At 56.4% G+C, this 20,994-nt stretch overlaps 9 protein-coding genes across 9 annotated transcripts; 6 read left to right on the forward strand and 3 right to left on the reverse strand.

The window, feature by feature from the left end:
- Nucleotides 1-1,726: 1,726 nt before the first annotated feature.
- Nucleotides 1,727-2,989, forward strand: LTHEOB_7220 (Tat pathway signal sequence; the record flags this gene model as incomplete). Its single annotated transcript, XM_035516563.1, has 1 exon — nt 1,727-2,989. One exon carries the CDS (start codon nt 1,727-1,729, stop codon nt 2,987-2,989), a length of 1,263 nt encoding a protein of 420 aa, XP_035371667.1.
- A 377-nt stretch (nt 2,990-3,366) lies between these two features.
- Nucleotides 3,367-4,557, forward strand: LTHEOB_7221 (Neugrin-related protein; the record flags this gene model as incomplete). Its single annotated transcript, XM_035516564.1, has 1 exon — nt 3,367-4,557. One exon carries the CDS (start codon nt 3,367-3,369, stop codon nt 4,555-4,557), a length of 1,191 nt encoding a protein of 396 aa, XP_035371668.1.
- A 246-nt stretch (nt 4,558-4,803) lies between these two features.
- Nucleotides 4,804-7,670, forward strand: LTHEOB_7222 (Intracellular protein transport protein; the record flags this gene model as incomplete). The annotated part of the gene is made up of 3 exons (XM_035516565.1): nt 4,804-5,440; nt 5,490-6,572; nt 6,625-7,670. 3 exons carry the CDS (start codon nt 4,804-4,806, stop codon nt 7,668-7,670), a joined length of 2,766 nt encoding a protein of 921 aa, XP_035371669.1.
- A 1,522-nt stretch (nt 7,671-9,192) lies between these two features.
- Nucleotides 9,193-9,840, forward strand: LTHEOB_7223 (Siderophore biosynthesis; the record flags this gene model as incomplete). The annotated part of the gene is made up of 1 exon (XM_035516566.1): nt 9,193-9,840. One exon carries the CDS (start codon nt 9,193-9,195, stop codon nt 9,838-9,840), a length of 648 nt encoding a protein of 215 aa, XP_035371670.1.
- A 215-nt stretch (nt 9,841-10,055) lies between these two features.
- Nucleotides 10,056-11,406, reverse strand: LTHEOB_7224 (FAD dependent oxidoreductase; the record flags this gene model as incomplete). Its single annotated transcript, XM_035516567.1, has 4 exons — nt 10,056-10,156; nt 10,233-11,038; nt 11,134-11,265; nt 11,378-11,406. The coding sequence occupies 4 exons, from the start codon at nt 11,404-11,406 to the stop codon at nt 10,056-10,058; spliced, it is 1,068 nt and encodes a 355-aa protein (XP_035371671.1).
- A 1,178-nt stretch (nt 11,407-12,584) lies between these two features.
- LTHEOB_7225 (HbrB-like protein) lies at nt 12,585-15,239 on the reverse strand (the record flags this gene model as incomplete). Its single annotated transcript, XM_035516568.1, has 1 exon — nt 12,585-15,239. One exon carries the CDS (start codon nt 15,237-15,239, stop codon nt 12,585-12,587), a length of 2,655 nt encoding a protein of 884 aa, XP_035371672.1.
- Nucleotides 15,240-15,598: 359 nt separating this feature from the next.
- On the forward strand, nt 15,599-15,871 carry LTHEOB_7226 (Ekc keops complex subunit gon7; the record flags this gene model as incomplete). Its single annotated transcript, XM_035516569.1, has 1 exon — nt 15,599-15,871. The coding sequence occupies one exon, from the start codon at nt 15,599-15,601 to the stop codon at nt 15,869-15,871; it is 273 nt and encodes a 90-aa protein (XP_035371673.1).
- Nucleotides 15,872-17,214: 1,343 nt separating this feature from the next.
- LTHEOB_7227 (C6 zinc finger domain-containing protein) lies at nt 17,215-18,547 on the forward strand (the record flags this gene model as incomplete). The annotated part of the gene is made up of 2 exons (XM_035516570.1): nt 17,215-17,676; nt 17,813-18,547. 2 exons carry the CDS (start codon nt 17,215-17,217, stop codon nt 18,545-18,547), a joined length of 1,197 nt encoding a protein of 398 aa, XP_035371674.1.
- A 253-nt stretch (nt 18,548-18,800) lies between these two features.
- LTHEOB_7228 (Ser thr protein phosphatase family protein) lies at nt 18,801-19,973 on the reverse strand (the record flags this gene model as incomplete). The annotated part of the gene is made up of 2 exons (XM_035516571.1): nt 18,801-19,388; nt 19,488-19,973. 2 exons carry the CDS (start codon nt 19,971-19,973, stop codon nt 18,801-18,803), a joined length of 1,074 nt encoding a protein of 357 aa, XP_035371675.1.
- Nucleotides 19,974-20,994: the final 1,021 nt, after the last annotated feature.

Here is a 20,994-nt window from a genome sequence, read left to right on the forward strand (position 1 = left end):
ATGTTGCGGTGGATGTGTAGGAAGACGCGAAGAAGCCGGAAGACTCCAGCGTTTGTTTGCGGTGGTCGGGAAGCTGGCAGCGCAAGCGGCGTTGGAAGGGAGAAGATGGCACAGAGAAAGGCCTGGCTGTTGCCACGGACGACCGCAAGCACAGTACGCGGCGCGTACTTGATTTGGCATATGCGCTGACTGAAAACTTGATGGGAAATCCACGCGCTTTTTCCTAAGTTACAGGGCGCGCAGGCTGCGTAGTCCTCCTCAAAGATCGCGTCTGCTAGTACCCGTCTGTTCTTACGTCAAACGAATCGAACCGGCTAGGCGCGACTTCATTTTCTCCATGGAATAAAGCAGAGTATCCAAATCGAAACCACACATTTTGCTGTGCGGATTCCTGCATCGTATGGGAGGGTTCTCGTGGGCACACTTACTGGATTATTAGCTTAGAATGGTAATATGGAAGCTTAGAGGATTTACCTTCTTTGTGATAGTCAGTAACTGGACTGTTCTGCAGCTGTACGAAGGAACTTTGTAAGAATCTACTGGGTATAATAACAAAGTAGCAGTCGCTGCTAACCGCAGTCACTTGCCGCTGTGATTTATTGGAGGCGTATAGATTGAAGCACTTTGTTGAAGTGCGAAGAGCTGCAGGTAGTTTTTACCTAGAATGGAAGGCCTATTTGGGCTTAGTTCCACCTCTGATCGTACATAGTCTCTGATAGCCGCGTGCCCCTTGGAGGGTCAATCCATTATTGTTTCAGCACACTTCACTTTCGCGCTCCTCGATAGCCATTTCACCTAAGATTTCCATAAAAGGAAGGTAGATAAGAAGAGGTGGTTCGGGAATCACGTTTGGGAAAACTGTGAGAAATTCAGCACGATTTTCGTGGTCAGGCGCCCAGCCAGCTGGCCATTGCTCATGTTGATAATGGGCTCAGCCCTGGATTGTGAGTCGTGCAAGCCTATAAGAAAGCAGCCATGGCTGAATTATTTCGAGAGTGGCGCTTAGAAGAAGGTCATGTGAGGGAGGATCAAAAGCGGGTGGTGATGGTGGATCAGTGGTGAGAGGAGAAAAAAGGTGCAGGGCCCCACGCAGATAAACGAATCAGGTATAGAGTTTGGGAACCCCCCCTGTAAATTCCCTAGACAGCTCACCGTCCCCCTCACGTACTACATGGACTCAGTATCTAATACGTCACGTCCGCTCGCAGTTCGCCGCCATGTGCTAATTCATGAGCCGAGCGACGAATCATGTTGTCGGTCTAGAACGGTAGCCAAGCTGCCCCGCCGCAACGGTGCGGGCAAGATCATCAACTCATGACGCCGTGCCCGCGTAAGTTCAATGCTTGCGAATGTTCGCTTCAATGTACTACCGTGCTTTCCTTCGCCTATATGTTGAAGTATCGGGTGTCGGATAGACGCTTCACCGCAATCTGATCGTAAATTTCCTCGCTGTCATGGCATGGCCAAATCCGTTCAGACGACGCACCGAAAACACTCGCACGTGTGTATCCCCACAAAGCCCCTGAGAACTTGCAGTTGATCCACATGCAGAGTATGGGGCCTAGATATCGAACTGACTCCGGACCATCTCACCCCCGAACAAACGCGCCCGCTGAAACTCTCTTACGACGTGCTGGGAGAGCAGTGTTTGCAACGACTGAACGAAATTTCGCCACCACCACAAAATGCGCTTCCCCGGCAGAACAGCCAATACGCGGCGGCCAAGATGGACAAAACGGCCGAGGCCCCAGAAGAGCAGGATCGATCTTTGGGCGATGACAAGCATCCGGGGAAGCCAGAATGCCCGCTACACCGAGACTTGTATGCCTTGCTGCGGGACAACGCCGACAAGGACGAGAAGCTGGGCGAGCTGTGGAGGGAGGTCAACACGGTCCCCGCGTGGGTAGATTGGGAGCAGATCAAGCGCGGCCAAGATGTCTTTTACAGATACGGCAGCGCAGCCCTCACCGGCCTAGCGTACCAGTCACTGCTCGGCGGCATGGGCGCGGCGCGCATCGTCGAGACGTTGGCCCGCACAGGAGGATTCAGTACCAAGGTGGCGCGTCGTCGGCTCTTCGAAACTACGCAGCACATACTGCAGTGTACGAGGTCGTTGGAAGGCATACAGCCGGGTGGCGAGGGCTGGGCGAGCAGTATCCGTGTGCGTCTCTTACACGCGGCGGTGCGTCAGCGCATCATGAAGCTTGCAGAGACGAGGCCGGAATACTACAGCGTGGAGAAGTTTGGCGTCCCGATCAACGACCTCGACTGCATGGCCACCATCTCCGTCTTCTCCGGGACACTGATCTGGCTGAGCTGGCCACGTCAGGGAATCTTCGTGAGGGAGCAGGAAGCGATCGACTACATTGCCCTCTGGCGATACATCGCATATATACTCGGCACTCCCTCGGATGCCTTTGCCTCGACGGCGAAGGCGAAGGCGCTGATGGAGACGCTCTACCTCAACGAGATCCACCCGTCCGAGATATCCAAGACTTTGGCGAACAACCTCATCCGCTGCCTACAAGACCAGCCACCGGCCTATGCGAGCGCCAACATGCTGGTAGCTGGGGCGCGGTGGCTGAACGGTAATGAGCTCGGCGACGCGCTCGGTCTCCCACGGCCATCGCTGTACTATTGGGCGCTCATGGCTGGGCAGTGCATCTTCTTCATGGTCATGAACTACACGTACCGCTCTGTCCCGAGTTGGGATCGATACAAGGGCGAGATCACGCGAGATTTCTTCTGGAAGTACATTATCGAGAGCAAGTGGGGACTTGAGGGGAAGACGACGAACTTTGAGTTCAAATACGTGCCTGAGTACGCCATCATGACGGAGCTGGGCCAGACAGATCTCCCGACGCTAGGCCAGGAATATGATATAGAGTTCAGAAACCTTCGGTGGTTGATTTACGCCGGTGTTGTGTTTTCAGGAGGCATCTACCTTTCTTATAAGCTTGTGTGCCGGACGGTTGGACTTTTCCTATAGTTACGTCATTTTCTTCCTCTTATCTCTCATAGCAACCGTAGGCGATATTTGCGGCTGCGTACCGAAGGCTGTCTAGCAATAGACTATCAGTCTGAAGGCGTTCTTATTGAAGCAAGATACGAAAGTCGTCATGAATGAAGTAAAGATTGCGTCCTGATACAGTCTTGACTTTTCACTCACCGTGCTGCACCCTCACGCAGCTTTCATAACCTTGACAACTGTGCATATTAAGAGCTTGTTCCTTTGGGCGTTGTTGTGTTCAAGGGTTAAGCATGCGCAAGGGCTCCGCGAGTCATGCGCCCGAAAATCATCGTTCACTTTTGCCGGCGTGAGCGCAAGCTATCATCACCACCTACCAACCATTGTCATCAACCACAATGACTTGCCCTGCATGCTCGCGCCGGGCGCTCGGCCTCTTCATTGAGAGTACGAGCGGCTTAAATACCACCACCATACTGCGTTCTCGCCGATTGCCTTCGAACAACGCGCCGCCACCGCTGCGGCAGCAACAGCAAACCCGCCTGAGAGCTTTCAGCGCGCGACCCGCCCTCCGTACCCCCGACGCCTTCCGCTTGCCAGATATTAGACAAACTGACGGTGCCGGTGCGGACCAAAATGCCTCGCAAGACGCTGCCATCGTGCCGTCGAATATCAACCCCGAACCAAGAGCGCCGACGGCACAACTGCGCGACGATGCAGAAGATACAATTGCTGCTGGAGATGGGGCTCATTCTGCTGGGAGCGTAGATGCGGCCGCGGACCCTGATCCGTCGGAGCTGCGCAAGGACGTTGGGCTGGGGTCGGACAATGTGCAGCACCAGTTGTGGGACCTGACTGGAGGCGTGTCCGGGACACGGCCACCATGGGACAAAAAAGAGAAGAAGGATAAGAAAAAGAAGAACAAACGGGAGGGTGACGAGGAGAATGCGGTTAGCTCAGGCGACCAGTCTGGGAAGAAGAACAAAAAAGTTGCAGAGATTTTCTTACAAGGCGGCGTTCCCAAGGTTGCTGCGCACGAAGACGTGAGGAGGAAAACCTGGGGCAATGACAAGAAAAAGAGAATGTTGCCTTGGCAAGTGCAGAAGGAAGCGCTAAAGGAAAAGTTTGGGGACGAGGGCTGGCAACCGCGCAAGAAGCTGTCGCCCGACGCAATGGACGGAATAAGGACGCTTCATCAGTCGGATCCTGAGTTGTACACGACGCCGGTGCTGGCCAATGAGTTCAAGGTTAGCCCGGAGGCGATCCGGAGAATCCTCAGGTCCAAGTGGCGGCCCGAGGACGAAGAGCAGGAGGAGCGGGCGCAGCGCTGGGAGAAGCGCGGCGAGAAGATCTGGGAGATGCAGGTGGAGAAGGGGATCAAGCCTCCCAAAAAGTGGAGGGTCAAGGGTATAGGGAGTGTGCATGGAGGCAAGGATACGGTGCCGCGGTGGAAGCAGAAGCGAGGCCGGAATGGCGAAGGACAGTACGGACAGTATGAGCCGAGGAATCGCGTTTCAGAGTTTGCGCGGCCACGGGGACCGGGTGCCAACTACGGCGACGAGGGTGGCTGGAACGACAGGATTCTGTAGTAGTAGGGTGTAGTGTATGTAATGCAGTCAGAAGGGGAAGGCTCCTTGGCATACGCATGGCGCGCGCCAGGTCGCTTGAGCTCCGCAACACCTCCGTCCTCTGGTCATCAGCCCGCGCCCTGTGCTCGTAGCGTGGTCGACGTTTGACTTTTAGCCGCTCAGCATGACTTCTACGCACGGCCGATCATCGCCCGCACTCTCATGACCTAGAGCTCCCGTGCGCGGAGGAGCTCCCTCATCTCCGCAATGTCCACCACCAGCACCAAGACGACCCCGATACGCGTGTCGGTCAGCTTCAAGGAATCCTCCGTTTTCGCCGGCGAAGACGTCCAGTGCACCATCACCTTCAAGAACGTCGCCTCGACCCAATCCGCCGCCGAGCGCACCCCTCAGAACTCGTCCTGCGGCGACCCCCGCCTCCTGCATCCTGAGCGCTCGCGCTCCAAGCCGCTTCCCGCGCGCGCCCCCTCTGTCGCACAATCGGTAGCTCCCTCGGTCACCCCCAGCATCCCGTCGTCGGTCCAGCCGTCTGCCAGCAAGAACTCGTCGCTCCACGATGTCGCCGTCATCCCGCAAGGGGCTCACAGCGCCGCGCCGCCTGGGAGAGCCCGCGGCCACCGCCCAACCCTCAGCTTGAACACCCCGCACCTTCCGGGCGTCCCGCGGTCGCCGTCGGCGCCCAGCAATGCCCCCAATGGCTCTACTACGCCCGTCCACAAGCACGGCAGGTCTCTGTCGATAATGTCTATTCACAGCGATGCCATCAACGGCACCACCTCTCCTGGAGGCGTGGCCCCGCCCAAGCGCCCTGTGAGAGGACACGGAAGGAGTACAAGTCTCCAAGTTGTCTCTCCCCGTGGTGGAAGTTCGGGTGGGCCGAACAGTGAGTCCGCCCTCCCAGCCCATCGCATTGGTACTGACCAGACAACCAGGCTCTCGTTCCTTGCAACCCTCTCCATTTTTCAGCACATCACCGCCCCCACTGGGCCGAGCACAGACGGATAATAGCGTGTCAACCCGGCCGAGACCGAGCAGACGAACGTCAAAGCAGGGCACTTCGCCGGGAACGCCTGTGGCCAATGAGACCAGGAAAGCGTCGCTGGGGAGCTTCAAGTTTCCTCCCACGTCGCCTGAGCCTGGCTCTGCTCTCGGGGAGATGAGCCCTGCGTTGGAGATATCTCCAGCAGAAGACGCCTTCATCGTCCCTCGTACGAGGCACGCGTCACTAGTGCCGTCACCGGGCAATTCCTTGACGAGGAGCCCAGAGGAGATTGCGCCGCCGCGAGAGAAACTACAGCCATCGCCAGTCACGAGGATAATATCAGGCGCGAGCATGAACGGAGGCAGTTCTCGCAGCAGTGGCGAGTTCTACACCGTGAGCAACAACTCCACCGAGACCTTGGCATCGGAATACATAGCACGACCAACAGCTCGCCTTCTTCCCAAGTTGATGCAGGATCGCAGGCCTTCAAATCTTGTACCAGCGCAATCGCGTCAAGACAAACCCGAAGTCTTGATGATGGGCTATGCCCAAGTCATGGGCTCGTTCACTCTCGACGGATCGCTCATCAACCAAGGACCTTTCGAGGAAGTCAAACGGAAAGGCATGATGGGAGGGCAGGGAGGTGGCGGTGTTGTCGGCATCGAGCGAACAAAACGTGACAGTGGACTGTTCGGCGCGCTTGGCTGGTCGAATCTTGGAGAGTCACTCGGAGGTCTCCTGGGTGGCGCCGAGCCTAGCAGCATCCGTGAGATGCGATCTGTTGCAAGCGCAAAGACTGTTCCGCTGCTAAGCACACCGCAAAGCATTCTCTTTGTCGATCTGAAACTAGCCCCTGGAGAGGAGAAGAGTTACACGTACACATTCACGCTACCAAGAGGACTACCACCATCGCACAAGGGAAGGGCAATGAAGGTGAATTACCACCTAAACATCGGAACTCAAAGACCCGGCAGCGCGGCAAGAGCAGTGAGGAGTGTAACCGTGCCTTTCCGGGTCTTTGGAAGCGTAAACAGTAAGTTCGACGTAATTCAAGTCACAGGACCTTCGGTGCTGATATTCCACAGACCTTGGCGAAATTCTCGGACACGACTTGATGTCACCGTACATAATTCTGCGCGACCAGGCTACCATCGAGACTGTTGAAGACCCCAAAGCTCAATTAATACCCAATGGTTCAATCAGCAGAAAGACGACCGGCGAGGCAAAGCAGGCCCGGGTCGAATTCGAAACCTATGTGCGGAATCTACTCGAAACAGCGAAACGCGATCCAAATTCTAGCCTCCTATCGCCCACCGATGCGCCCTCAGAATATCGACGCCGTCGCTCCACGGTCGAGGACCTACCTGTCAACTCGATGAAAGAGGCCATCGATTTTGCAATCCTTCGTTCTAACAGCAGTTCCTTCTCCAGCGCTTCGACCAACCGTTTCGAGATCGCGCGCAACGGACGGCGTGTGGCGGTGATTCGGCTGGCACGACCGGCGTTCCGGCTCGGAGAGACGATCTCGATGGTGATCGACTTTGACAACGCGGATATACCCGTGTACGGCATCGCGGTGACGCTCGAGTCGAGCGAGAAGGTGGACCCAGCCATCGCGCTGCGCAGCGGGGCGAGCATCCACCGGGTGACGCGCAAGGTGCACGCCAGCTTCGCTGAGAACACGCTGTTCGCGCGGCGCGTCAGCTTCGCGCCCACGGTTCCGCCGAACGCGACGCCCGAGTTCATCACGAGTGGTGTCAGCCTGGAGTGGAAGCTTAGGGTCGAGTTCGTCACGCCCAGGATCGCCCATAATCATCATCATCACCATCACCACGGCAGCAGCAGTGCCTACGGTAGCGCCTACAACAGCCGCAATAACAGCGTTGCGAACACGCCCGTCATGGAGAAGCCGCCGCTGCCGCTGCCGCTGCAGTTCGGAGAGAGCTGGGGCGGAGCCGGATCGTTGATGGAAGAGATGGGCAGCGATGATCGTGGCACCGTGCTGGCGGCGGTGGAGAGGCTGAACTGCGAGAGCTTCGAGGTCGCCGTGCCCATCAGGGTGTACGGATCCCTGACGGGCTCGGACAGCTTGACGGCTGCGGGCGAGCAGGAGGATGGATACGCCATCTAAGTGCAGAGGAGAAAAGGGGAAAGAAGAATACTCACTTATCGCTTATTTTGGACGATTGTTTAATACGGTGGGGGTTTTTGGAGAGGCATTGTGCAATTAGGGAGGATGGGTGGGTATGATCAAGGGAGTAAGTACGGTTCACGCGATATTTGTTGTTCAAGAGAAAAAAAAAGGCCAGCGTTTGGCGATGTAGAAATGAAAGTTTTGTTTTAAGAGGCGGGTTGTCTTGCTCGTTGTGTTTACTGGCGGTCACGATTGGCTTGCATTTCGGGGGGATACTGACAATTTCGTCCAGGACAAGGGCGCTAACCAAGAGAAACAGCGTTTGAAAAGCAGGTGAAATGAAGTCAGAACAGAGAAGCGCAGATCTCAGCCCCATTGGTGGAGGTGGAACCGCCGAAAGGATTCACGTCGTCTAGCTGGGTGGAAGTTCCCGGCGGTTCCTTTTGGGTTGCCGAACGACGATCCGGCAGGTTTCGACGGGCATGGTTCGGGTTCGGGACGACGGACGACGATTCCTGATCGCCATCGTATCTGCTGGCTGCAGGGGGCAGCGACAGGGGCGAAGTTGCTGATTCGGGAAGAGAGCCAGTAAGCTTACTGCACAAGCTTTCCCTAGGTCTCCGTGTCTGTCGCTCACCCACATTACAGTCGTATCGATTAGGTACCGGCGCACGTACATCATCTTACATCAACGTCTCGAAGTCTCGGTCTCTCGGGTTGTTCTTTATATCCGGAGCGATGGAGCAGTGGTCGTTAGCGCGCATGCGTCTATTGGGTTCCGGCCCGCGGCAAGCCACAAAACATTCCGGATCCAGGAACGGGCGTGCCCGGCCAGTGGCCCCCAGCCGGCCCCTGAGGGCTTATTTTGGCTACTCTGCTCCGCTACGCCGCAATGCTTCAAGTCTTGCCATTGTCTCGCTTTCGCGAAGGAAGGCTCCCCCCGGCTGAGACCGTTATTTTCGGCACCCGGGAACTTGGCGCCATTTGGCCATGCTGGGGCTAGAAGCAGCCGAAATTTGACTGGGCTGGGCGGGACTGGAGGCGAGCCTCTCACATCACTGGCGCATAGGGAAGGATGCGTGTGGCGTGTGTTGGTGGTGAAGCTTGTTTGCAGCTATCGTCTCGCCCTCTTTTGCCGGCCCCTGTTATTGCTGGGGGTGGATGCTGGTGGCTTCTGCCGCATTGACTGGGCTCAGATGACCTATGCGGAGAAGCAGACTGGCAAAGTAGGAATGCGGCGCAGGTGGTGTGTGCGCCACTGCTGCCTGCAAGCGCGCGCGAAGGATTGAGCCGGACGACGAGAGGACTTTTTGTATAAGATGGAGGTTGTTTCCGCCTCTTTCATTCCCCCTCACCACCACACGTCTCTCGTTCCGGTCGTCGGTCTTTGAGGTTTCCCTCCAGTCCTTCTCTCTCTGAAAGCAGCAGTTCACTGCATCACATTCGTTGCCAACCACAACACCATACAAAAAAATACAACCCTTTTTCACTTAAAACACCAAAAACACATATATCAAACATGCGTACCACCGGCACCACCCTCCTCGCCACGGCCCTCCTGGCCGCCAGCGGCGCCCTCGCCCGCACCGACCTGTCGGGCTGCGTGTCGTCGGCGACGGTCAAGTACGGCGGCGCCTCGCTGGTGTGGTACGTCCCCGGCACTGGCGAGCTGTGCGAGTTCCTCGACTGCGGCGGCGGCCGCGCCCCGCCCAAGACGACCGTCCCCGGCTGCGCCGCCTACGAGGGTACCGCCACCTACTCGCCCAACTACCTCCCGGGCTACGGCCCTGACGCGACTCCCACCGCGGCCGCGTCCTCTTCGGCCGCTGCTTCGTCGTCCGCTGCGGCCAGCCCTAGCGTTACTGCTGCTCCCAGCCTGTCGAGCGCCGCGGTGAGCAGCGCTGCTGCCTCTTCGTCTGCTTCTTCCTCTTCTTCCTCCTCCTCCGCCGCTGAGAGCAGTGCGGCTGCTTCGTCGTCGGCGTACGCCTCCCACGGCGCGTCGACCGTGACTCCCGTCACCACCCCCAAGGGCGTCATGACGCCCGTCGCCGGCACCCCGTCTGCCGCGACCACCCCGGCAGCCCAGTTCACCGGCGCTGCTGGTAGGATCGAGGCCGCTGCCGGCGTCGCTGTTGGCGGTGTCGTTGCTGCGCTTGCTTGGTTGTAAGCGGTGGGACGAGTTCTGAGATAACAATAATGGGAGCTTGGGATGATCGATTGGGAAAGGGGTGGAGATCGAATGGAGATGAGATGGCATAATGTGTTATTGATAATTGTACCTCGCACATGACGAAAGCAAATGAAATACCATTCGGTCAATACGTTTTGTGTTTGAGGTGTGCTGGATTCTTTTCTTCTGTTGGTTTCCACGTTCATCGTGCCTCATAGCTTTGCCTTTGGAGAGCCCGATAGGAGCTCGTCTACCATCTCGCTCACGACTTCGCCCAGCCCGAAACTGTAGCCATACCCGCTGCCCGAGACACCTAGAACAAGCCCAAGTCAGCAAGATCCGAGACACAACGGCAAGAAGGGACGACGGAAAAGACGCAATCAACTCACCATACGCATGCACAACCTTCAACCCCCCATCCTCCTCCAAAACCTCCTTCTCCACCCTCGGCCCGCCCTCCCTGCCCGGCCTGAACCCGACATTATCCCTCACGACGTCAAAGTCGGCCGGAAACGCCGCGAAGACGTGCGGCAGGTTGTCGCCGACCCGATTAAAAATGTCCGTCTGCTGATCGCCGCTGACGTCGGGGTCATCGCTGCCGACGCCCTTGACGCCGCCGACGACGGCGGTGCCGTCCAGCCGCGGGATGCAGTATGTGTACTGCGAGCCCTGGCGCATGAAGATCCGGTCCCAGTGCGTGCGGAGCAGGTGCGTCTGGCCGCGGATGGCCTGGATCCTCTGCCTCTCATCTCCGACGGCGGGAACGAGGTCACGCGCCCCGTTGCCCGAGGCGTTGATTAGTGCGTCGCATGGCACGACGGCGGCGGCGTCGCCGAGGCTGCGGACGGTGCGCTGGATGAAGGTCACGGCGCTGGGGCCGGGTTGCTCGAGCTGTGCGCGTAGCCAGGGGAGTAGGATGGCGGGGTGGACGACGACGGTTTGCCAGCTCATGCCGAGCGTGCAGCCCGTGGGCAGGTCGGCGGCGGGGATGGGCTGGAAGTTGGGCACGTGGGCGGCGTACCAGATGTCGTCGAGGGTGGCGCCGTCGTCTCGGACGTCTTCGATGTCGATTCGCCGCACGCTGGACTCGGGGGAGGCGTCGGCTAGGCGGAAGAGGTGGGGGAGGCTGAGTGAGAGCATGCGTTGGTGCAAGGGGGAGATTTTGATGTCGGGCATGTAGAAGGCGCCGGCCCAGCTAGAGTGCGGTTCCTTGTTGGTTAGTTCGTTCCAATTCCTTGTAGTGGGCCGGTAGGTAAAAGCATCTCGAGGCTCAGCATTGAAGTGACTCACGGAGAAGCCCAGTCTTTCGAGGCGGTATCCAGGTCTATGGCTTTGCCATCTTTGGGTGGAAGATCCCGCGCAATGATCGTGACCTTGTGGCCTTTTGAGCGGAGAATAGAGGCAGTAGCGAGGCCGGTGATTCTGTACTACCTGTCAGTGCTAAGAGCCATTCATCTGACGTTCAAACAAGATACTACTCATGACGAAAAAAGAAAGTGGGGGAATGTGAGTTGCATTGGGATGGATAGCGTACCCAGCGCCAAGGATGGTGATTTTAGCCATTCTACGAGCCTGTACAATTTGTCACTCAAACGTAGCCCAGACCTGGGAAAGTCAATTGGGGTTTGTGTATATGTACAATCGTTGGTGGTTGCGGGATCGGAAGTCATGCCATCGCTTATCGCCGGGTGTCGGGTTTGCCGCTTGCGGGCCGACAGATTGCGGGGAGCACCGTCATTGCTCCTAAAAGCTTCACAATATCAAAACCAAGTCAAGACTAAAGTCTAGACAAAGTACTTAATCATACTTGAGTCTGAACACTTGTTGATGAATGCTGATAAACTACACATCAGCATCTTTCTTCCTCGGACGCCCGAGCACCGTTGTAAACACCTCTCATGCTTTATGCTAGATCATTGTGAACGCCATGCCCGCCTCAAGAATATTACAGCCTGTGTCCCACGACGATATCAGAGTTTTGCTGGAGCGAAATCACAAAGGTCTCATAGAGCAACGGGTGGTTAGCATGTGGTATCAAAGCTTTGAGTTTATATATTCCGGTCTTCGACCCTCACTTCATAGACCCGGCCAAGAATACCAGTAACGAGTGGGGAGTTGACGCAGACGCCCTCCCTGCTTAAGCTGTGACTTGGCCGCCACACGCAAGGGTGGGGTACGGTCGGAGGGTGTAACGGGAAAAAACAGGCGGTCCTTGAAGAGCCTGTTTCTGTGCCGACAGGCATGGTTTTTTGCCTCCGCCACAATGCTTCCTCAGCAGGATCATCAAAACGCGTTTTTTTTGTGTTGAATGTTTCTGCTGTTGAACGGTTCAAAATGAAAAAAAGAAAGAAAGAAGTTTATGGTGGTTGGCAGTCGAACTGAAAGAAAGTTATGGTTCTAATCAAGAAGGGAAGGAAGGGAAGGAAGTCAATGCAATAGTTTTTCCCAACCTACAAACCAAGCAACAATCAAATCGCCAGTCCCATGCACAGACAATTCTTACACTCGCAAAAACCCCAAAAGTCAAACCCGAAGAACTAAAAACACACGAAAGCGCCGGTTGCGGGTATCTCTCAGCATCATCAGCGCAGCTGCAACAGCAGTAGTAATATCTCAAACCCCCGAAAAAGAAATGGATGACCTCCTTGACTCGCTCATCCGTACTCGCCATCACTCTACGCCCAGCGTGAGCCTCTCTGTCCTCGCCTCACCTCTCCAGCCAACGCCACACCTGAATCCATCTACTCTCCCTCTCCAACCCTCACCAATGTCCCGATACTTGTCCCCTTCCTCCCAACAAAGCCTCGCCTATTCCTTCCAGTGCGTCCCCTGCCAAACCAGTTGTACTTCAGCTCCGCCGCCAACTTCTCCATCTTCGCCTGCGCGTCGTCGCCGCTCCGGATGCTAATCAGGATGCTGACGCACTGGAGCATGCGCGCGACCGTTTCCATGACCTTGGCCGTATCCATCGGCTGCGGTGGCGCAGGCGGAGGTGGGGGCGCCAGTTGGTGGTTGTAGTAGTTTTGCGGGTTGGAGTGGCTGCGGCCGTGGCCGGCGAGGTGAACGTTGGACGGCAGGCTGTGGAAGGAACCCGCCGATGTGTTGGACGTGGCACGGCTGCGCGAGTTCGACGAGGTGAAGGGATTCGAAAAGGACGACGCGGTGCTCTCGAGAATGTTGGAGGCTGAGTTGTGGCTGTGGGAGGCGCTGTGGCTGGCCGGCCAGCTGGTGTCGCCGAGGCTAGTCGAAGTCCCGGGACGGGCAGGGTACGTAGCCGGTGATGTTTGGTGGGAGAACTGGCTCGTTGAGTCGGGGGATGGGTGGGAGTCCACGATGCCGGCGTTGATGTTCTCAAGTGATAAACGAGAGAAGATGGCCATGAGCGTCTCGTTACGCGGAAGGATAATGATATCACGGAAAGTGATGAGCGTCAGACGCCGAACTTCAAGCTCTTCGCCGATCGTGGGAAGTTGCTTCGATCTCGACTCGTTTGAGTCTGCACGGCTCCTGTTAGGAAGAGAGGCTCCCCAGAACCCAGCCGCTTCTTTCGGATTCATGATGCCTCTACCTTTGAACTCCATGTCGAGGGGCAGGAAGACGGCTTGTACGAAAGGCAGGATCGTGTAGAGAATAATTGTCCACATATCCACCAGTTTTGGCACGAGACGGTCATCTGGACAGTGTCTCAAGGTCTGGTCGAGGGAGAGAAACCCCGTCTGCAGCAGTTCAAAAAGATCCTCTATGATGACCGTGGGCGCTTGTCGTTGTATGCAGCGTCTCAGGTGCACCGACACAAGGGCGTTGAAGTCTTCTATTGGAGGGCGGGGATCCTCGCCCTCGAATATTAGGAGAACACGTGCCTTGATGAGAGGCCATGCATCATCTGGAGTCATTCCTGGCACACCGAAAATGGCGCCAAGGGTTGCGACAGACGTCTGTGAGGTTTCCAAAGCAAGCCCGGTTGACAGTAAAGATGCAGTGGGTGCGGACGTGCTCAGACCGGCAGCATTTGGCCATTCGGGCCGTTCCAACTGAAGAGAACCATCGCGCTCGCGGTACGTTGTTTCAATATTCTCCAGAGAAGCAGCGTGAGCATTTGCAGCCTTTTCTTCCTTCTTCTTCTGCCGCAAAGCTCGGCCGCCGTGTCTCAGGTCCAAACCACTCATTGACTGAGCAAAGGTACTTGAATGGCCCGGCGAGTTGGGAGCGGCAAAGTTGTAGAGCGGTTGCGGTGCGCTTGGATCCGTCGGCTTGGAATTGCTGGATGCAGAAGAGAGCGGAAGGCTATGATCATCATGCTTCAGTTTGTGCTTCTGGCGCGACAGGAAATGGCGATGATGTTTTTCTTTCTCTTTCTCTTTTTCCGGCAACATGGGCAGACGGTCTGATGGAACCAGGGTCGAAGTCGAGGCATTTGCAAGAGAATACAAAGATGGAGTAGGCATCTTGTGGTCGATCAGACTGGTGGTTGATTGGTTCATCGGCATGGCACTGAGGGCACTCGAGCTGTACATGCCGGGTCGACCGGGCGAAGGGAGGGCAGGCAGCCCTTTGGCGGCGTCCTTTTCTCTTGATATGCCTATGCTCTTGGGCTTGGAAAACAGCTTCATCTTGGACTTCTCTTTGACGGGCTTCAGCTCCTTCTCGGGCATCACTTGAGGCGACATGGGGCGGGAATTAAAGTCGGGACTGGGCGAAGCAAGCGGGCTTCTGGGAAAGACGGTGTTTGCAGCGGCGGTCGCGGCAAGCTTCTGGCCCCCAGGAACACCGTTTTGGTACTGGTTGGGCACACTCAAACCTTGGTTTATGTTCAGCGGCGGCACGACAGGCGAAGGACTCGAAGGTTTCCGGCGGGTTTGGATGTTCTGGCCGGGCTCGGGTATGGTGGTGGAGCGCTTACGGTGCAGCTGGTGGTCGTGCTGCTGCGCGTGCATCGCAGCCTGGGCCGCGATCTGCGAAGCGGACAGATTGGACATGCTCGGAGAGTTGGAGTGCGAGGCGGTGGGAAGAGAGGGCTCAAAGAAGCCCTGCGAGTGCTGGCGAGGGCGATGGCCAGGATGCGACGGCGGAGTGTGCACGCCGGGCGGGCGCTGGTCGCGCGACAGGTCGTTTATGGCGCTCTGCACATTGCTCGAAACGTGGTTGACGGTGGGCCGCTGCAGCTGGGGGCTGTAGCTCGGAGTGCTCTGGGGATAGTTGGCGGGCGGCGAGCGGGTGTTCTGCTTGTGGATGGAGAGTGCGGTGATGCGCGAGGAGTCGCTGTCGGTGTCGGACTGGTCGTCGTTGGAGACGGATTGTTGGCGTTGGCGGTGGGCCGAGGTGGGCGTCTGGCTGCTGCGGGGCTGCGAGTGCGCAGGCGGCGAGCTCAGGACGGTGCGGGCGGGCGAGGAGGCCATGCTGATGCTGGTGCTGGGCGTCGGCGTTGTGCGACTTGGGCGCTACTGGGTTATCGATGTGCCGCGGGCAGCTCAGGCCATGTCCGGCACAGCCACGAGCTGATGGCGGGATTGAGAGAGGACGCAGGCGGTGCAGGCGGGTCTGGAGGCGGTCGGAGGTCGTGAGAGGTAATGCGTCGAGGCGGAGATTGACAGCAACGAGACGGCGCGGTACGTAGTCGTAGGGCTGAGCCCGGCGCCGCCATGCGCGAAATGGCTGGCGAAAGCAGCAAGATCGGCGCCTGGGGCCGCGCGCTTTTTCTCTCACCACCATGCCCCGCATCCCCAGCCCACTCCATCCCCCGCCTCCGCCCAGAACCATGTCCACCCTGCGCGCCACCTATTCCGAGCCTGCCGATGGCCCTGCCGTCTTCTTCCGCGACCTGCCGCCCGTCAGCGCCGCACCCACCACCGACGAGAAGACAGCCTACCTTTCCGCTCTCCGAACGTCCGTGTCCGAGCTCCAGGCCGAGGTCAATGCCCACGTCACCCAGAAGATGGAGCAAGAGAAGAAGGCTTCCGGCGTAGATGAAAGCAAAGAGGCTGCTTTGGAGGCCAATTACGGCGAGGAGGTCGTTGAAGAGGACGAATGATCCGCGCTACCACTAGCAACCTTTCCGGCCTGGTGCTAGATGCTGTCGCAATGCGGCCCTCCTCTCGTCCGGAAAAGGCACTATCATTGCATTAGCACGGCCGTCTAGGGGGTTTGCGGAAGCTGATCAACGATCGCATATAACGGGCGCCGTCACCGGATCGATGAAGGCTGCTCGTGCGAGAGCTTCGAGATGCCTCGAACCTGTGCCCATCGCCAAGTGGATCTATAGTCTCAACCGACCGTCGGATCTGCTTAGCTCGTAACACTATGCCGGTGGACCATTACCCGCAAAGACAATCTGGCTGGCCACTGCTTCTGTTCGATTGCGGCAATCAGCATCGAGGCGGATAATCCATTCACGCCCCTACGCTGCCTGATGGAATCGGCTGTCCCAGGGGCTCCTAGCCATGTCCGCATGAACAACAGCAGCATTAGCCACGGAATCAGCTCGGGTTGTGCGGGCTCGCTCGTCCTGCTTTTCAGGGATGGATTGCATCAAAAATTTAAATATAAAACCGAACTTTCCCAATGGCTCACTGAACTCGAAACGGTGATTAATTCTTTCCAATTTTTATAGTGACCTCGCTTGTTGTGAAAAGTAAAGGAAAAGAGAAATATCAGCTAACCCTTGATGACATCCACAATTCGATAGGTGCCTACCTTTTTGACCCTTCTACTCATATTCTGGCCATATGTCTGATTAAACATTTTAGCACCCACCTTATTGCATCTCTATTTGCATTCCCTTGCGCGACAGACGTGCCAAGGTTACATTGGACTACGGCAACAGCAGCTCGCCAATGACAACAAAGAGATTCATGATAAATCGACTTCCTTTTCGCCCATGATCCGTTTCTTTCATTCCTCTTTTCAGGGGCATATCGGTATAAAGATTTTCGCAAACAAAGCCTGATGCTTTCCACAGCGTTCGTTCAGCCACCTTCTTCATTTCTTTTCTTTTCTTTCCTCTAACGACCATCCTTTCATTTCCCCACAAATCCGGGTTCGACACGACATCGGTGTCACTCAGAGACTACAATTCCGTCGTCTTGAGGAGCTGATACTGATTAGCGTTCAAACTTGTCAACGTATGCGCGTCACTGCTAATTTTGCGTACGCAAGTGTACAGAGACTGCTCAGGTAGACAGGCTGGTGTTGGAGCATCAACTGACACTGCTCTATTACATACATGCAGTCACCACAGTCACTTTGCCCTCCCTCTCGCTTGTGCACAAAGTCAGATTAGGCAAGTCTGCCAAGCAATCCACGCGACTGTCCTCATGTCTACGTCCACCGCTCTCAAATGATGCTCATTCACTATCTGCCTCACCGCACTTAACCATGGCCTCGCGCATCCAAGATGCACCTAAACCAAACCACCACCTCCCGTGGTTCACTCCAGCAACCTTCATTAGCACCGGCTACGTGTCACCATACTCAATTCCCAAAGACTCTCCATACGCAAGTGGCAATTCAGCCATGCCTACCACTGCGCAAACTCCTCCCGTTATCAAATTTCGCGTCACACTGAGTGGCGGAGCAGCTCAACACTCTGCAACTTCCTCTCCCACCTCTTCCCGTGTTTCCGGCCAGGCGAACCCACCCGCAGCCTCGCCCCAGAGCACTACTGCGGGCCTCTGGTACGAATGGTATGCTAAATGGATTAACCGCTTCTGGAAGCGACTGCGCCAAGAAGGCATCGACCTGCAAATTCTCCCGTATTCCTGCGGCGAGGTCGTCACACCGAGCATGATCGCTTCCACTAACGTCGCGGATCCGGCCATCGCTTTGGTCCACTACTTGGTAAGCACCTCCGTTCCTACCGTTCTAAGATTTTCCCCACAACCATCTTTCACTTCAGACACATGGACAAAAACTCAGGCAGCTTCCATGCCCCATACCAGTTCATCAACACCAACTAACAACCCACCCCCTCCAGGTCAACTCGCACGCCTACATCGCGACGACCTACGACCGCAACCTAGCCGCAGGCACGGGCTACCCGGTAGCCGACTGGGCGTACCCGGAGTTCGCGCTGCAGGACCGCAGCGCCGTGCTGAGCAGCAGCACGGCCAACGCTAGCACCACCACCACCACCATCGTCGTCGTCGACCACCACCTGCATGACCCCGGTACCAAAGCCCGCAAGCGTCCCCTCGTGTGCGGCCGCCCCGTCGCCAACCCGCGCCAGTGGGACTTTGGCATCTGCAGCCCGCCCGTGCCGTGGTACTGGAGCCGCTTGCCGCAGGTGCACGTGTCGAGCGTGCCGCACGTGCTCCAGGAGAGAGAGGAGAGGGAGGAGGCTGAGGAGGCGGAGAAGGCTTTTCAGAAGCGGATCAAGAAGGTGCAGCAGCAAGGGGAGATCGAAAAACAGGAGCTGGTGGGGAAGAGGGAGGAGGCAGACGACAGAGAAGTGGTCAAGAAGCACCCAAGCAAGATCAAGGAGAAGAAGGAAAAGGGAGAGGAAAAGGACGATGACGGCCTGACAGATGGCTCGATAGACAAGAACTTCGCAGATGAGAAGTCTGGTGCTGTTGAGGATGCAGACGTGGCGGATGCTCTTAGCTCTGTTAATGATCTCCGCAAGAAAGAGAGCCAAAAAGAGAAAGCCCCGACACGCCGCTCTACCCGTCTCGGACAGCGCCCACGTCGTCAGTATGGTCATCAGTTGTAAGGCACTGCAAGAACGACAGAAAAGAAGCTTAGACTGTTCTTTTACTTTAATTCGCCGCTCGAACACTGATATATGACGACCATTACTTAAGCCTGAATTTGGAAGCTCTAGCAAGTATAAAAAAGAATGCCATATTGCCCTTCAGTAGAAGTATGTATGACGATTACGCTTGGGTAGTGTTGTGTATTCGCATTCTATCGAGCTCGCAGAAGTCCTAATTCTAAGAACATCCTTTTTATCCCTTGATTTTACCTTACGCCTTGGCCTTCGGCAGCTCCAGGTCGACTACCACTGGAGCATTGCTCGGTGTATACGACAGATCCATGATACTCGCATTGACCATCACCGTCTCCTCCCCCACCCTCAACGGGGCACCTCCACTGTTACTGACGTCGACGAATGCGGCATGGTTCTTGATCATGGCGTCTTCATCGAACTCGTATTCCGTAGCCTTCTTCACCAGCTCATCGATTCTCTTCATGGGCTTCTTTTCCCCCGCCGTCGCCGCATCTTCGCGATCCGGCCACTCGACCCTCTCTACGCCCCAAGCTTCGTGGATGTGGCCCCACGCATGGAGCCTAGGCCTGGCCCTTTCCACGGCGCGCAACAGGTGAGGACAGCCGACTGCGAGCTTGGAGCTCGTCATGTCCAGTCGGTTCTTAGCCGGGCCGTGCGTCATCACGACATCAACAGCACCGGGCGGGAAGTGATCGGGAAGCGGGTTGACGGCGACGTTGACGGCGTCCGGAGCGGAGAGATGCGGGGGGTTCCAGCGGTCATTGTCGTGGTCGTAATTGAAGGCCCACTGCCAGAACTCGGGCTGCCACGGGGAGGCGTAGACCTACATGTATCACTTGTCATCAGCCGAGGGTACTATGCAAAAGAAATTCGGGCAGTGTGGATAAACAGCATGTATCACGTGAGAGCATGGTCGACATACGGTCATCTTCGCGCCATTCTGCAGCACGAACTCATGCACGCCCTCCTCGAGATACGTCACGCCCTTGGCCTTGGCCTTCTCGCCCGTCCACATCTCCTTGGCCTTCCTCGGCATGTCCGGGTCATACTTCTTCAGGTGCATGCGCTGCCCGTTCGGGAACGGCATCGTGTGCGGCCTCCCGCGGCTCTGGCCCAGGTAGAACTCCTCGTCCAGGCTCAGGTCGTGGTTGCCGGCGATGACGAGCTTGAGCGGGGCGTCGATGGAGCCCAACATGTCGAGCGCGCCCTCGTACTCGTCGAGGTAGCCCATCATGGTGAGGTCGCCGCAGTGCAGCAGCACGTCGGCCGCAGGCAGTGGCGCCCGAAACGCGACTTCGAGCCCCGGCTCATCATTCCCGCTGGGGTCGACGAGGGGAGCGGTGTGCGTGTCGGAGATGATCAGGATGCGGGTCTTGACCGTTTCTGCCGAGCTCTGCGGTTGAGACATTGTTTTTTCGGTGTGGTTCCCGTTGGTGACGTCGTTGGTGCTGGCGGGGCTTCCCTGTGTGGCGGGTAATCCGCGCGGGGCTGCGCGTAGTGGATACCCGGAGATCTATCGCCTGATCACGTTGTGAGTGCCGAAAGTTCTGGTGATGAAGGGGGAAAGATTGAGAGCGTGAGCAATGTAGGCGTCGTCGCCGTCGATCCTACCTTGCGCGGTTATGGGAGGTAGCTCAGAAATGGATATGTGATCCCCTGTTTTCATCTCTTGAACAACATACTTTCTGACGCAGATGTCATAAATATCACATTTCCAAATTTGCTCATGACAAGTCGTATACTTTTCGTAAGCTGGAGTTAGCCACTCCGTTGTTCGATTCGTTCTTGCACCTTTATGTCCAGACAATAGCTTCAACTTAAGCCATTGCATTGCAATGCTTCACAAGATGCGACATGTGGAAGCAAGGCAGCAAAACACCGGTACGGGATGTTTGAGGTTGCGGTTCAAAAATGACGAAAATAGAGTTCCGGGCTTCGTGAAAGAGAAAGAACAAAAGTAGAGTGATGAAGATAGGTTGAGACCTTCTCATGCAGGAACGATCGCCGATATCAAGGTGGCGAAACGAAGGAAAAGAAAAGAGGAAGACGCTGAGAGGAGTTTGCTAAGTACAACGGTGAGCATAACATCATCAGACGTCAGAAGCATACGATAGACCAACAAACCAACCACAGAAGTATACTAAATGGAAACCTGGGTATAGAAATATCTGACGGATTTTCCTGAACATTCGTAATTCTCGTGCTTCAACAACTAGGATCATGTATAACCTGCCTCTTCACAGTCCTACCCCGCCAGGCCTCCCTCTTCATTACATTAGGAAGCCATAGTGCCTTTCTGCCAAGAGAAGAGAGCGTAAGAAAGTTGTATAAAAGGTGTCCAAGGCATTCGATGCCGGCCGCGAAGAATAATGATAGAGGCCACCATTGGTAGGTATGAAGAAAGCAATGATTCGAGGAGGAAAGATGGA

This window comes from Lasiodiplodia theobromae (genome assembly GCF_012971845.1).
Source record: "Lasiodiplodia theobromae strain AM2As chromosome Unknown scaffold_21, whole genome shotgun sequence".
Lineage (NCBI taxonomy): Eukaryota > Fungi > Ascomycota > Dothideomycetes > Botryosphaeriales > Botryosphaeriaceae > Lasiodiplodia > Lasiodiplodia theobromae.